This window comes from Asterias amurensis, chromosome 15 (genome assembly GCF_032118995.1).
Source record: "Asterias amurensis chromosome 15, ASM3211899v1".
Classification (NCBI taxonomy): domain Eukaryota; kingdom Metazoa; phylum Echinodermata; class Asteroidea; order Forcipulatida; family Asteriidae; genus Asterias; species Asterias amurensis.
This window is the reverse complement of record NC_092662.1, coordinates 2361015-2376724: the sequence shown is the minus strand read 5'-3', so window position 1 is coordinate 2376724 and position 15710 is coordinate 2361015. Positions and strand designations below refer to the sequence as shown.

The following is a 15710-nucleotide window of genomic DNA, read 5'->3' as shown; positions in this document are numbered from 1 at the left end:
ACGGTACACAAAATCCCAAACAAATAGGCTTTTACTTGTTGCGGGCTTCTGCAAATCAAACTGGTTGCAGTATATAAACAAGAGTAGCAAACAAACTGGTGTTGTATAGTTTAAACAGTACACAAAATCCCAAACAAATAGGCTTTTACTTGTTAGGGCTCCTGCAAATCAAACTTGTTGCAGTATATAAACAAAAGAGTAGCAACCAAACTGGTGTTGTATAGTTTAAACAGTACACAAAATCCCAAACAAATAGGCTTTTACTTGTTAGGGCTCCTGCAAATCAAACTTGTTGCAGTATATAAACAAAAGAGTAGCAACCAAACTGGTGTTGTATAGTTTAAACAGTACACAAAATCCCAAACAAATAGGCTTTTACTTGTTAGGGCTCCTGCAAATCAAACTTGTTGCAGTATATAAACAAAAGAGTAGCAACCAAACTGGTGTTGTATAGTTTAAACAGTACACAAAATCCAAAACAAATAGGCTTTTACTTGTTGCGGGCTCCTGCAAATCAAACTTGTTGCAGTACAAAACAAAAGAGTAGCAACCAAACTGGTGTTGTATAGTTTAAACAGTACACAAAATCCCAAACAAATAGTTTTTTAGTTGTTAGGGCTCCTGCAAATCAAACTTGTTGCAGTATATAAACAAGAGTAGCAACCAAACTGGTGTTGTATAGGTTAAACGGTACACAAAATCCCAAACAAACAGGCTTTTACTTGTTTCGGGCTTCTGCAAATCAAACTTGTTGCAGTATATAAACAAAAGAGTAGCAACCAAACTGGTGTTGTATAGGTTAAACGGTACACAAAATCCCAAACAAACAGGCTTTTACTTGTTTCGGGCTTCTGCAAATCAAACTTGTTGCAGTATATAAACAAAAGAGTAGCAACCAAACTGGTGTGGTATAGTTTAAGGTTAAACAGTACACAAAATCCCAAACAAATAGGCTTTTATTTGTTTCGGGCTTCTGCAAATCAAACTTGTTGCAGTGTATATAAAAAAAGATTTACCAAACTGGTGTTGTATAGGTAAAACAATCCTACAGTAAATCCGAAACAAACAGGCTTTTACGTGTTTCGGCCTACCGACAACAAATGAAACTTGTTGCAGTATTAAAAAAGTGCTGTATTTGTGAGTAGCTTAACAAACGTATTCTATGAACTCTATCACCTTTCATATTATGATGAATTCTAGGCCAGCAGCATTGTAATACAATCTTGCATGTTACACTTTTGCTAAAGCGTAATACATTTTGTATAAAATGTAACACATTGTGTATAAAATGTAATACATTTTGTACGCGCTGTGTGGTGGGGGGGGGGGGGGGGGGGTACGCAGCCATGCTAGACATTATCATTCGCCATTCTATTCTTCATCGTTGTCCACGCACAAACCAATGAAGGGAAACCGTAGGCTACGTTGTGTGTGCAAAGTGGTAGATGTGTGAACGTCGTTGTTGAAGGCCTATAAATGGTATTTAGCACCGAAATTAGTTTGAATGAGATTTGTTGAAAAACAGTAAAACAATCATTTCAACCTAATAAGATGACATACAAAAAGGGACATTTTGTGATTTAGTCAAAAATAAAAATAAAAGCTTCACACGACCATACGGTGTACACTGTACGTGTGTGTACGCTGCATAGGCCTAGTGAAGACGGGCTATCAAAAGACGTAATTATTTTAGTCCTTTTTCATAAATAATAAAAATGTAAAAAAATATTGGTTATTAGGTGATATACATAGAGAGTCGTTTGTGATTTTTTGGTAATTTTCCGAGGAGTAATAAAGAAAAAAAAGGTTACCTCCGGCTTTTACCATCTAGTCAAAAATAAAAAATAAATGCTTCACACGACCATACGGCGTACACTGTACGTGTGTACACTGCATAGGCCTAGTGAAGACGACTATCAAAAGACGTAATTTTTTAGTCCTTTTTCATAAATAATAAAAATGTAAAAAAATTATAGTTTTAAGGTGACATACATAGAGAGTCATTTGTGATTTTTTGGTAATTTTCCGAGGAGTAATAAAGAAAAAAAAGGTTACCTCCGGCTTTTACCATCTAGTCAAAAATAAAAAATATAAATGCTTCACACGACCATACGGCGTACACTGTACGTGTGTACACTGCATAGGCCTAGTGAAGACGGGCTATCAAAAGACGTAATTTTTTTAGTCCTTTTTCATAAATAATAAAAATGTAAAAAAATAATGGTTATAAGGTGACATACATAGAGAGTCGTTTGTGATTTTTTGGTAATTTTCCGACGAGTAATAAAGAAAAAAAAGGTTACCTCCGGCTTTTACCATCTAGTCAAAAATAAAAATAAATGCTTCACACGACCATACGGTGTACACTGTACGTGTGTACATGTACGCTGCATAGGCCTAGTGAAGACGGGCTATCAAAAGACGTAATTTTTTTAGTCCTTTTTCATAAATAATAAAAATTTAAAAAAATTATGGTTATAAGGTGACATACATAGAGAGTCGTTTGTGATTTTTTGGTAATTTTCCGAGAAGTAATGAAGAAAAAAAAGGTTACCTCCGGCTTTTACCATTTAGTCAAAAATAATGCTTCACACGACCGTATGGTGTACACTGTACGTGTGTACGCTGCATAGGCCTAGTGAAGACGACTATCAAAAGACGTAATTTTTTTAGTCATTTTTCATAAATAATAAAAATGTAAAAAAATAATAGTTTTAAGGTGACATACATAGAGAGTCGTTTGTGATTTTTTGGTAATTTTCCGAGGAGTAATAAAGAAAAAAAAGGTTACCTCCGGCTTTTACCATCTAGTCAAAAATAAAAAATAAATGCTTCACACGACCATACGGCGTACACTGTACGTGTGTACACTGCATAGGCCTAGTGAAGACGGGCTATCAAAAGACGTAATTTTTTTAGTCCTTTTTCATAAATAATAAAAATGTAAAAAAATAATGGTTATAAGGTGACATACATAGAGAGTCGTTTGTGATTTTGTTGTAATTTTCCGACGAGTAATAAAGAAAAAAAAGGTTACCTCCGGCTTTTACCATCTAGTCAAAAATAAAAATAAATGCTTCACACGACCATACGGTGTACACTGTACGTGTGTACATGTACGCTGCATAGGCCTAGTGAAGACGGGCTATCAAAAGACGTAATTTTTTTAGTCCTTTTTCATAAATAATAAAAATTTAAAAAAATAATGGTTATAAGGTGACATACATAGAGAGTCGTTTGTGATTTTTTGGTAATTTTCCGAGAAGTAATGAAGAAAAAAAGGTTACCTCCGGCTTTTACCATTTAGTCAAAAATAATGCTTCACACGACCGTATGGTGTACACTGTACGTGTGTACGCTGCATAGGCCTAGTGAAGACGACTATCAAAAGACGTAATTTTTTTAGTCATTTTTCATAAATAATAAAAATGTAAAAAAATAATAGTTTTAAGGTGACATACATAGAGAGTCGTTTGTGATTTTTTGGTAATTTTCCGAGGAGTAATAAAGAAAAAAAAGGTTACCTCCGGCTTTTACCATCTAGTCAAAAATAAAAAATAAATGCTTCACACGACCATACGGCGTACACTGTACGTGTGTACACTGCATAGGCCTAGTGAAGACGGGCTATCAAAAGACGTAATTTTTTTAGTCCTTTTTCATAAATAATAAAAATGTAAAAAAATAATGGTTATAAGGTGACATACATAGAGAGTCGTTTGTGATTTTGTTGTAATTTTCCGACGAGTAATAAAGAAAAAAAAGGTTACCTCCGGCTTTTACCATCTAGTCAAAAATAAAAATAAATGCTTCACACGACCATACGGTGTACACTGTACGTGTGTACATGTACGCTGCATAGGCCTAGTGAAGACGGGCTATCAAAAGACGTAATTTTTTTAGTCCTTTTTCATAAATAATAAAAATTTAAAAAAATTATGGTTATAAGGTGACATACATAGAGAGTCGTTTGTGATTTTTTGGTAATTTTCCGAGAAGTAATGAAGAAAAAAAAGGTTACCTCCGGCTTTTACCATTTAGTCAAAAATAATGCTTCACACGACCGTATGGTGTACACTGTACGTGTGTACGCTGCATAGGCCTAGTGAAGACGACTATCAAAAGACGTAATTTTTTTAGTCATTTTTCATAAATAATAAAAATGTAAAAAAATAATAGTTTTAAGGTGACATACATAGAGAGTCGTTTGTGATTTTTTGGTAATTTTCCGAGGAGTAATAAAGAAAAAAAAGGTTACCTCCGGCTTTTACCATCTAGTCAAAAATAAAAAATAAATGCTTCACACGACCATACGGCGTACACTGTACGTGTGTACACTGCATAGGCCTAGTGAAGACGGGCTATCAAAAGACGTAATTTTTTTAGTCCTTTTTCATAAATAATAAAAATGTAAAAAAATAATGGTTATAAGGTGACATACATAGAGAGTCGTTTGTGATTTTTTGGTAATTTTCCGACGAGTAATAAAGAAAAAAAAGGTTACCTCCGGCTTTTACCATCTAGTCAAAAATAAAAATAAATGCTTCACACGACCATACGGTGTACACTGTACGTGTGTACATGTACGCTGCATAGGCCTAGTGAAGACGGGCTATCAAAAGACGTAATTTTTTTAGTCCTTTTTCATAAATAATAAAAATTTAAAAAAATAATGGTTATAAGGTGACATACATAGAGAGTCGTTTGTGATTTTTTGGTAATTTTCCGAGAAGTAATGAAGAAAAAAAGGTTACCTCCGGCTTTTACCATTTAGTCAAAAATAATGCTTCACACGACCGTATGGTGTACACTGTACGTGTGTACGCTGCATAGGCCTAGTGAAGACGACTATCAAAAGACGTAATTTTTTTAGTCATTTTTCATAAATAATAAAAATGTAAAAAAATAATAGTTTTAAGGTGACATACATAGAGAGTCGTTTGTGATTTTTTGGTAATTTTCCGAGGAGTAATAAAGAAAAAAAAGGTTACCTCCGGCTTTTACCATCTAGTCAAAAATAAAAAATAAATGCTTCACACGACCATACGGCGTACACTGTACGTGTGTACACTGCATAGGCCTAGTGAAGACGGGCTATCAAAAGACGTAATTTTTTTAGTCCTTTTTCATAAATAATAAAAATGTAAAAAAATAATGGTTATAAGGTGACATACATAGAGAGTCGTTTGTGATTTTGTTGTAATTTTCCGACGAGTAATAAAGAAATAAAATTAACCTCCGGCTGTTAGTCTAAATACACCATATTACTGCAGGGTTCATGCGTGGTGCGTGTATAGGCATATACGCACCAACTACACGTTGCGTAAACACACCTCCGTTTTTTTTTGAGGGCGCTACAGTGTGACCTTGTTTACTCAACACAAGTACTCCACACGACCAGTCGGTTCGTACCGTGGGGGCATAGTTTTCCCCCACCCAATGGGTACAGAATTGAATTTTAATCCCCGTAAACTGCATAAGAGTCTTCCAAACTTCAATCTGAGTGTGTAAGTAATCTTTTTAAATTAAATATCACGCAATTAACGCAACCTCCGGCTACCTCCGGCTACCTCCGACCTCCGACTTTTACCAACACCCATTTTTGGGTATATGGAGGTGAAGCTACTAGTGATGATGTGGAGAGCAGAAGTGGTGCCATTTATCTTATCTACTCAACGTTAAATAAACGTAATCAAGGTCTTCCACAAAACTAAAAAACTAAATCTTTCCGAAGCAAATTACTTCCGTTTGCCGACTCCACCGTCGTCGTCGTCCCCTTTAAATTAAACACTTTGTCATAAAGATTGCAGATACAGTCACTAAACACGTGTCAACTCACCTTATAGTTATCCATTTTGCTTAGAACAAAAGTACGCTACAAATAACTGCAATTCAAAGTGCGGAAGTTGCAGGAATCTCCACTAAGTTTCAGCACATTTTCGACTACCACAACATTTGTTATGCATGGGACCGGAGAGGGGGCACTCAAGAGTCGCACACTAAACCACTAGCAAATGTATAATGGAGAAAGCAATGAAAAGCGTCATTTAGCAACGATAAACTTTAGTTGGTGTCGGATTCCCTCTCATTAATAAACCATACGCTGGTAAAGAGTACCAGCCGTGGGACCTCCAACTTTTTCGTTCGCTGGTACACTGGGGTTAACATACATGTTAGAGTAACATGAACAGAACACCAGTCAGGGGGAAACTACTTGACACTTTTGGGGACCTTCTGTGGAAAAAACGTCTGCTCAACATTCACAATTGCTTTTATATAATATCAATAGTTTGGAACATAATTTACAAATCAAATTTTATATCTTTTTTTTTTGCATATTTAACTTAAATTAATTGTCTCCTTTGAGAGCATAGCCACTTGTTTTAGTTTACCTATATTAAAATAATAAATATACAAATTATAATTAATTATAATTTTCCAATTTCCAGTGCATGTTAGGCCCCTCTACATCTACCTTTGTGGAAGTGTTGCTGGAAACAATTGTATTACTAGGAGCGGGCATGTTCCCACCCCCCCCCTCCCAACCCACTTAACTATACATCTCGAGAATTATTTCGCCTTCTGCTGTCAGATTCGTGCTTTAACTCTAAATAATCAAGATGGTCTAAATAATCAGGATGGTCAAGACATATTTTTCTTTATCACTCTCAAACAACTTTATTTTCCAACCTGGCGACATATTAGCAATAAATCAGAAATGATGTACGCAGAGAAGGGGTGAACATTACATTTATTACAATGCACACAAAAAAAAGGGAAAAGAAAACAGGCGAAAAAAAATCTCCATCATTTTGAAGGAAAGTAATATACTGAAAGCCTAAAGCATTTCTCAGATTCAAATTTTGGGGTTGAAATTAACCTCTTTCTCTAAACTTAAGTACTTCACAGAGATGTTTTTTATGGTCATTGACTTGAGTAATTACCAGAAGCAACACTATGTTCAATGAAGTCTGTTGCACTGATGGCTTTTCCAACTTGCTGTACCCCAAAGTTCAATACTGTAAGTAGGTTCTCAGTTTCCTAAGCACAATAGAAGTATATCAAAAAGCAGGATTTCTTCATATCTGAAACAACCAATATTTCTTTCACCATACAGATTGAAAAAGGTCTTAATTCAGATTAAACTCTGAGATTTCTCATCACTCATTAGTGCCAGTAATTTGGATAGAAATATAACACATAATTCTAAAGTTAAATCTTAAAAAAAACAAAAATTAAAACTTATCGAATCTCTGATGTGTAGTCAACCAAAGTACTGTAAAACCCCAAGCAATATCAAAATAACACAGTAAATTGCAATCTGTAAGAATGATACATTATGACGAGTGCAAAAACTAACATCTTTTGATAAAAGCGAATCAGGCCTAAATTTGCAGTTAAATGGGAAAGCAACTGCCATGGTAGAAGGGTCTTATTTCATGAAGCTGTTAAGCAAGAAATTCCGCGCTTACTACAAACTTCTTGGCCTCACACACCAGTAACAACTACACTCTTACACAAACAAAAATGCTATCTTAAATAAAAACTTTGAGACTTCCTAAAGCTGTTGCTATGATTTGGCCATGGTCTGTGCTTGAGTCTTCTGGAATTGCTGTTGCAACTTGGCCAGTTTGTCACGATGCTCGTTCTGTTTGCTGTCTAGATCCTTGATCAAACCATCCTGCCGCTTTCTATAAACAAGAAGGGAAAATGAACACAATTTACCGACTATTTACAGGTAGAATTTGAAATATTCGTTTTGGTTTTACCCATATACACCGATCCAAGCACTGTATACTCGGTACTTGCCCGGGTTCTGTGAACAAAATCACAGGCATATTACTCAGGTGGGATTCTAACCAACGACCCTTGCAATTCTAGAGTAGTGTCATAACAACTAGACCACCGAGTTTGCCCGGTAGGTAGAGGCAGTTCAAATCCTATGTTTTAGCAGCGGGTCCTTGCAAGTTGCACTTGCAAACTTTGCAAGTTGTTTGTTGTCACCAACTGATTCAGTTCAGTGAGCAAACTCCGTATCGAGAAGGGGTTCGTCCTGGTGTTCCTGGTTTTGATTGGCTGCATATTGTGCCACAGCACCTTGTAAACCATTACATGGTGATATGTAAAGGAATAGGTCTCATACTTCACAACATACTCAGTATACAGTGCTTAACACACATCGGTGTAAGGTCAATCACCAAATATCATTAAAGACACTGGACACTATTGGTAATTCTCAAAGACCAGTCTTCTCACTTGGTGTATCTCAACATATGCATAAAATAACAAACCTGTGAAAATTTGAGCTCAATTGGTCGTCGAAGTTGTGAGATAATAATGAAAGAATAAACACCCTTGTCACATGTAAGTTGTGTACTTTCAGATGCTTGATTTCAAGACCTCAAAATCTAATTTTGATGTCTTGAAACCAAATTCGTGGAAAATTACTTTTTTCTTGAAAACTATGTTACTTCAGAGGGAGCTGTTTCTCACAATGTTTTATACTATCAACAGCTCCACAGTACCTCATTACCAAGTAAAGTTTTATGCTTAAAGTTATTTTTTAGTAATTACCAATAGTGCCCACTGCCTTTAACATACACCCTCCTGACAATTTTTGAATTTTGAAGGCTGCTCTAACAGTGACCTGCTGGCCAAATGCTAGTTAAAACATCTTCAAATCAGTAACAATTCTCTCAAAGTGGTCCAGCAGGATATGTTCATTGCTCCACATACCTTGCAGGGAAAAAACACTGTGCATTTAAAGACGCCCAGCAGGTGCGATAAAGCGCTGAATAGGAACTCAGTAAAAAGTATTATTATTGAAATTTCCAATCAACCTACATTTCTCCCCCGATGTACTCCATCCTCTTGCCTACTGTGGATTTGGCCTCAGCTAAATCTTGTTGAATCAGTACGGGGCCCATCATCTTGAAGACTTTGGCTTCTCCATCGAGGAGGTCAATCTCCTATAACAATGTATGAGATTAGACAGAATATTAACAAATACTTGTGAATTGAATAGGCATTTGCATTAGGCGTAATCGAAATATTTATAACACTTGTAAAAAAAAAAATCACAGGTCAGACTTTTACAATTCTAGCCCTGAACAAGGAAGGGATGGCCGGTGTAGCTGCCAACCAACCCCCCCCCCCCACCTCCCCCACCCCGAGACATATATACTTACACTCTTGACAATGTTGTTTTCATTTAGCTGAGCATCAAGCTTTTGCCTCGTCTCCACAGCTTTTTGATAATCTGTTGTGTAGATAAAAATGGTTAACAAACATCAATGTTTGTAATGTAATTAAGAAAAAATACAAATCTGGGGTCGAACAAAGGCAAATTTACTAGTAGAGAGCAGGATTTGAACAGTTGAATGGCTTCTGACTGGCTTAACAGAACAAAGATCCATGACATGTTGCGATAATCTTAAACTGAAGTCGAGCTCTTCTCCCAACATGCTCAACAAACTTTCTTTAATTTAAAATTTTTTTTTAAACAAGTAGGGGGGTCTATTCAACTTGAACTTGATTGAAGTAACTGAAGCCAACAAGGATATTTTTATTTATTTTTACTTCTCTTTAGTTTTACTTTTATTTAGAAGAAAGGGGGCGATATGCAAAAATATGGCTGTATCCTACAAGTTACTCATCAAAATTCCATCTAACTTAGATAACTAAAAGATTTGGTTTAGTGTGGTCTTGAACATGTTCTCACACTCTGCATGCGCAGCATGCTCAGTGCATGTTTATGGAATATCTAGAGTGATGAGCAATGATGAGTGAAACTGAATCATAAAAATAAAGCATGGTGACTTTAATTTTACTGTTTTCCGCTAAAATATATCACTTTGAAATACATCAAACGATTACACATTACGCACATTACAACTATAATGAAAGTATTATTAAACATTTAAAGAAAACATCTCACTCTTCTGAACAGTCTTGAATTTCTCAAGCTCGTCTTGCAAGTTTGACTGCACACTGTCGGCTGCCATTTTTTCCAAGTATGGTAAGCTGACGCTGAATCGTCGCATGGTGGCGCTATATGACATTAACGGTGGACTAAATTCAAGATGGCAGCGCCCATGATAAGTGTCATTTCGGATGGTTTACAAATACGGCTTGAATTCAGGTTGGTTGGTTCGTTTCATCTCTTCGTTTGAACCAAACTCAACGCATTTTAATGAAAATGGTATTATTACTTACCATAACAAACTCATGAACTGTGCAGGTCACACATTTAGCTGTATTAATATTGCCATTGGTTTTGCGTTGTAATTGTCAAATTTTGTCATTATCGGTCGTATGATAAAAAGTATGTAGAGTATGTACAGCGCCCCAGTTACTGGCTAGTGAATGCCTAGTTATTGGGTAAGAATATTACTAAGATGAAGTACGCACACACAAATTTCTTGCTTTATATTTGAAGTACCTTTTGTATTATTAAGAAAAGTAATATTATTAAATTAAAATAGTGTTTCTGCTGTCAGCGTTTACGTTTACGTTTACATTTACGTTTACGTCAGTTCTACTTAATCATAAAGCGTATCTTATTGTTGTTTCTTTTTCAAGTGGAGGAGCTGAATTACTATTTGACAAAGTGAAATCACACGATGTCACATTGGACACTTCAAATGGAAAGCAATGTAAGTGCATGGAGGAAGGAAATCCTTCCTCCATGGTAAGTGGATGTATTAACATGTAAAGAGGTTTGATCAAACTAAAATACTGTAAGTAAAACTGGCATTGGCCTATGTGAAGTGTACCCTACAACAATTTTCAATGTGTTCTTATACTTTGCTATTTTTTTTTTTCTTCTTTAGGGAATATCAGAGAACTTTTAGTTTGGATCAAAGACAACATTCTGAAAGAGAGACCGGAGCTGTTTATCCAAAATGGCACTGTGTAAGTTACATACTTCTTTGCAAAGTGAACAGCAGAACCAAAATTATAGCTATTTTGATTCTAAACCAGTCAGGGGTGGATTTCACAAAGAGTTAGGACTCCTCTTATCTCGAGTTAGGACGAGTAACTCGTCTTAACTTGGGATTAATCTTAAGGTCTGCATGCTACAGTGCAGGGTTGGGACCCGTCGTAAGTTCTAAGATTAGTCTTAAGTTAGGAAGAGTTTTGTGAAATCGACAGCAGTGTCTGTTTGTCAATCGGCTAAAAAATTTTTAAAACACTACAACACAAGAACTTTAGGGAACGAATCTGGGCCAATTGCGGTAAGCAAATTGGTTTGGTTTTCTTTAATCTTGTTTTTGTTGTATCTCTTTTCACAGGAGACCTGGCATCTTGGTGCTAGTGAATGATGCCGACTGGGAGCTAATGGTACGTCATTATATTCTGTCTAATTTCGTGGAGGTATTTTCTAAAAGCACAACTTGCGAATTTTCTTTGTTATCTTTAGGCATTAGTACTCTCACGTTCGATTGTGAAATATCGACAATAAAGTGGATACAAAAATGTAAACAAACCTTGCTAACCAGAATAATATATTACCAGCCAAAAATACCAAGTAACATCTACCATCTTCAATTGTTTTCTTTTGCTTGTTGCTAAGCAGAAAATTCTTGTTAAGCAACATTGTCTGCCTGAGCAACTCTTTAGATTGGCTGTGAATCCATTCCTTCCCATTTCAAGTGCCTATCCAAACAACATTAAACCCAAACCAAATAAGTTTACACCCATATATGAGGAACTGTAATTGGACTATTGGACTATTGTTGTAGCTTCAATAAGGCCAAATAAAACAAAAATACCAGTTGACCGTCCCCGCCCGCATCCTCAAAAAATACTTGCCTAGGAGCATTTCCCGAATCTAACTTGATGCTTTTGAACACTTGTAACTGTCTGTTTCACAAAACAATAATAGTGAATGCCTACCAGCAAATCTTTTTAATGTTATCCGACCCTGTTAGTGTTAGTGTTAACACAGGTCCTCATGCAACTAATAGGTATAAAATAAGTTTGCGGCCGATTCAAACTAAAGAATTGGTGGCCTGTTTGATTTGAAATACTTAGCGGCCATCCTCCTCTTTTTTTAAAAATCCTAATTGACTGAATATTTTGTGACTTTTGTTTTTTTCAGGGAGAGCTAGATTACAAACTGCAGCCTTCTGATAGAATAGTCTTCATATCAACACTTCATGGAGGATAGCAATAATTCATCTCTTTGCATAAATTGTAATGTATTTATAAAGACCTTTTACAAAAAACAATTTTATGAGATATAATGCTCAAGTCACAAAGCCAGACGGCCACTTTACGGTGAAAGCTACACTTAAGTGATTTGAGCTGTCGACCCAAATCAACTGCCACCAGGGTTACACTGCCGCCTAATCCTGGGTTAGAAGCAGGGTTACACACTTCACAGTCCTTGAGGGTGTAGGCATGGGTATGATCTAGTAGGAGCCTGGTTGGTAGAGCAGAATGCACTACCTTCCCAACTCGAGGCAGAAATGTCATGACCAGGATTCGAACCCACACTCTGCAACCTACACTTATAATACATGTAGTGAGCTTTCGAAAAGCACAACAGGAGTGAAGTTGATATTATATCATTGGAAGTGCTTTAAACTCACTTAGATAAGCCAGTTACAAGGAAAAGCTTAACGGCAACGCCTCTAAAGTGTTCCCACATGTTTTTAGGATAATATTCTTTGGGAATTTGAAAATGTTATTTTTTTGTTTTACACCTTTTTAAATCGTAGAAACTTAACCACAACAAACAAGATAAACAAAGTCGAAATCCCACTTGACATGCACTGATTTTAATTCTTTTGGTTTCATTAAAGTTTAAAGGAACACGTTGCCTTGGATCGGTCGAGTTGGTCTTTGAAAAGCGTTTGTAACCGTTTTTTATAAAATGCATATGGGTAGAAAGATGTTGTTAAAGTAGAATACAATGATCCACACAAACATGCCTCGAAATTGCGTGGTTTTCCTTTTACCTCGTCGACTAACACGTCGGCCATTTATGGGGGTCAAAATTTTGACTCCCATAAATGGCCGACCATGTTAGTTCGCACAGTAGAGGGGAAAACAACGCAATTTCGAGGCAAACTTGTGTGGATCATTGTATTCTACTTTTAAAACATCTTTCCAACCATATGCATTTTATAAAAAACGGTTACAAACGCTTTTGTCTTGACCAACTCGTCTGATCCAAGGCAACGTGTTCCTTTAATGTATGACAATATTCTCATTTAAATTACGTTACCAAATTTCAGCCACAAGAACTCACTGATTAACGTGATACACACATGACGAAGTTGGGATTATACATATGAATCTTAGCTAATTAAGAGATTTGAAAAGTTACAACTGATCTATACTGTTGTATCATGAATATAAGGAATTTGTAAATGTACACGAACTAAGGATTTTTAAAGAAGTGAAGACAACTTTCCCAAGTAACGATAGAAGTCAACACTTTTACATGAACGATAATAATAAATTAAATTCAGTTTTGTATTGAGAATAAGAGAAACTTGTTTTTTTCTTTTCTATTTTTACAATACAGTTGTGTTCTGATTAGTACAAGATTAATATCACCGAGTCAGTTCAAAAATGTCTTAATAGTTGTTTAATATCTGGGTATGATTATTAGGCCCATGTCACAAGCGGCAATTTACAGGCAAGGCAAACCAGTTCCACGCAATCTCCAAGAAGAAATGGCATTCTTATTTCAATTTCCTTATTTGTTTCTTGGGGATTGTGAGACATTGTTTGAAAAGACATTGCTGTGTTACCAAAACGATCCTGTAGCATGCACTGCAGTTGGTTGCCTCCAAGTTGCTTAGAAAATTGCCGGGAGTGACAGGGCCCTTTAACTTGAATTGAAAGAAAGAAGTTATATCAATAAATAGATGCCAACTCAAAAAAAGATCATCAAATTAAGAATCAAATCACGGTTTTGCCTGCAATTTGCATGTTTTTGTTCCATCTATTTTTTGCGGGGAAATATTTAAGCTTTGTATAATCTACATAGATCCTAAATACAACAACTAACTTTTTCTATTATACAGTTTTATTAATAATATACATGTACAATAAACTTTAGTTTATATTTTGACTTTCTTAAACATTTTCACTTTATAAAAAAGAAAACAAGATCCAACTCCACAATCCCAAGAGAGGAAATTAAATTATAATTACCATTCTGAGGTGAGGAAAGCTAGTTATGCCAGTTGTGTAGGTATAAATATTTTAAAAGACCCCCTCCTAACCCCACCCCCCCCAAAAAAAAAGGTAAACATTTATCTTATATATACAAAAAAAAAATATAACCATTTTATTTTTACTTTTGACCAAGGCCAATTTTGCTGTTTAATTTGCAAGGCCCAATTTCATAGAGCTGTTTAATCAGACAAAAGCGCTTGAAATATCCCGCTAAGCAAAAATAAGCAGGACATGGTAGTTTTGCTGGTAACCTTGTTCTGGTAAGCAATATTTGTTTATGCTTAGCTACTTTTTGTGCTTGACCGACTCTTATAAAAGTTTGGCCTAGCAACTTTGGGGTCTTCAAGATTTGTTAAATTTCCCTTACTATTGTGATTAATGTCAAAGAATATTTTGAAATCAAATATTTGTGTTGTAACAAAAACAATTGTTACACCCAAAACAAAACCAGAGGGGCATAACTCACTGCGGTTTTTTTAACATTAGAAAATGGAATGTCATATAAAAAATCAAAACACCTCTGACATTATTACCATTCCATGCTTCATAATTAATCTCAATCTTACATCTTAGAAGGAGTCAAAAAGTTTATTTTTTTACTTTCCATGTTGACTGCTATCTACAATTGTACTTTTCAAGTATATTCAATACATATTTAGAATTCAGAAATCTACCACATTGTTTCGACTGGTAATTAATACCATCACACACTATGGATTTAAATCTTTTACAAATATGAAGAGACAGAAAATTGTAGAGAAAACTGAAGCTATATTAATGGCTTAGTTTTTGTACATAAAGTTTAAGGATACATGTAGGTATACAGTATTGCACTGCTGACTGGGTAGAGATATCTTGAAGTAAAATGTAAGGAACCTAGGGGGTCCTATAGACCCCAGCACTGATGTCATCGGTGGCTGCTATCTGCTGTAAATTCGGTACTCCAAACGGGGCAAGGTGCACCCCCCCCCCCCCCTATTGTGAACTCATTTTCAGTCTGCGACCAAACCCTGCCTACTACTGTTTCATGAAGTATCCAACTGGAATCAATGTTAACACTAACGAGCATGACAAGCAACACCTCATTCCCAATCTAACAACACGAAACAGCGGCCATGCCTGAATAGTTTGTCTCAAATACACCAAGGGTTTCCAGCTCGAAAAAAACCCCAAAAATTCCTCGTTCCAATCATCGTTAAAACGTTTATAGTTCTTACAGAGTATACCCTATGCAGCAGATTATATTAAAATTACGTCAAATATTATTTTCCTTCAATATTAATTTTTAATCAGATAGCTTCGACTACAATCATACAAATGGTTAACACGTTTCATATTTTGATTCTGAGCTATAACAAGTTGTCCAACATTGATATAACTGCACTACAGAAAGCCAAGACAAATTGTAGAATATTTATGTATTTTCATTTTACAAATTTAGTATGCACTCCGTATATTTGGGTACGATACATGGAATGGCTGCCTTGACGATAGGAAAAAAAGACAAAAGTGAA

At 35.7% G+C, this 15710-nt stretch overlaps 3 protein-coding genes across 4 annotated transcripts in view; 1 reads left to right on the top strand and 2 right to left on the bottom strand.

Annotated features, from left to right (window-relative positions):
- The window catches only part of LOC139948490 (serine/threonine kinase-like domain-containing protein STKLD1), a 41126-nt gene extending 35099 nt beyond the window's left edge, over positions 1–6027 (bottom strand). Inside the window, exon 1 of the mRNA XM_071946647.1 lies at positions 5840–6027. Coding sequence (XP_071802748.1) covers positions 5840–5854 — 15 coding nt within the window. The 5' untranslated portion in view covers positions 5855–6027. The remainder of the gene's footprint in view (positions 1–5839) is intronic.
- LOC139948494 (ubiquitin-related modifier 1-like) lies at positions 5373–15591 on the top strand. 2 transcript variants are annotated; one of them, XM_071946652.1, is made up of 5 exons: positions 5373–5507; positions 10582–10655; positions 10833–10914; positions 11295–11343; positions 12104–15591. In XM_071946652.1, exons 1-5 carry the CDS (start codon positions 5440–5442, stop codon positions 12170–12172), a joined length of 342 nt encoding a protein of 113 aa, XP_071802753.1. In that variant the 5' UTR covers positions 5373–5439; the 3' UTR covers positions 12173–15591. The 2 variants fall into 2 exon arrangements, with proteins under 2 accessions (XP_071802753.1, XP_071802754.1); XM_071946653.1 differs by lacking the exon at positions 5373–5507 and adding an exon at positions 10053–10141.
- On the bottom strand, positions 6653–10018 carry LOC139948493 (prefoldin subunit 6-like). The gene is made up of 4 exons (XM_071946651.1): positions 9938–10018; positions 9189–9259; positions 8845–8969; positions 6653–7691 (listed from the first exon to the last, which is right to left on the bottom strand). Exons 1-4 carry the CDS (start codon positions 10002–10004, stop codon positions 7571–7573), a joined length of 384 nt encoding a protein of 127 aa, XP_071802752.1. The 5' UTR covers positions 10005–10018; the 3' UTR covers positions 6653–7570.
- Positions 15592–15710: the final 119 nt, after the last annotated feature.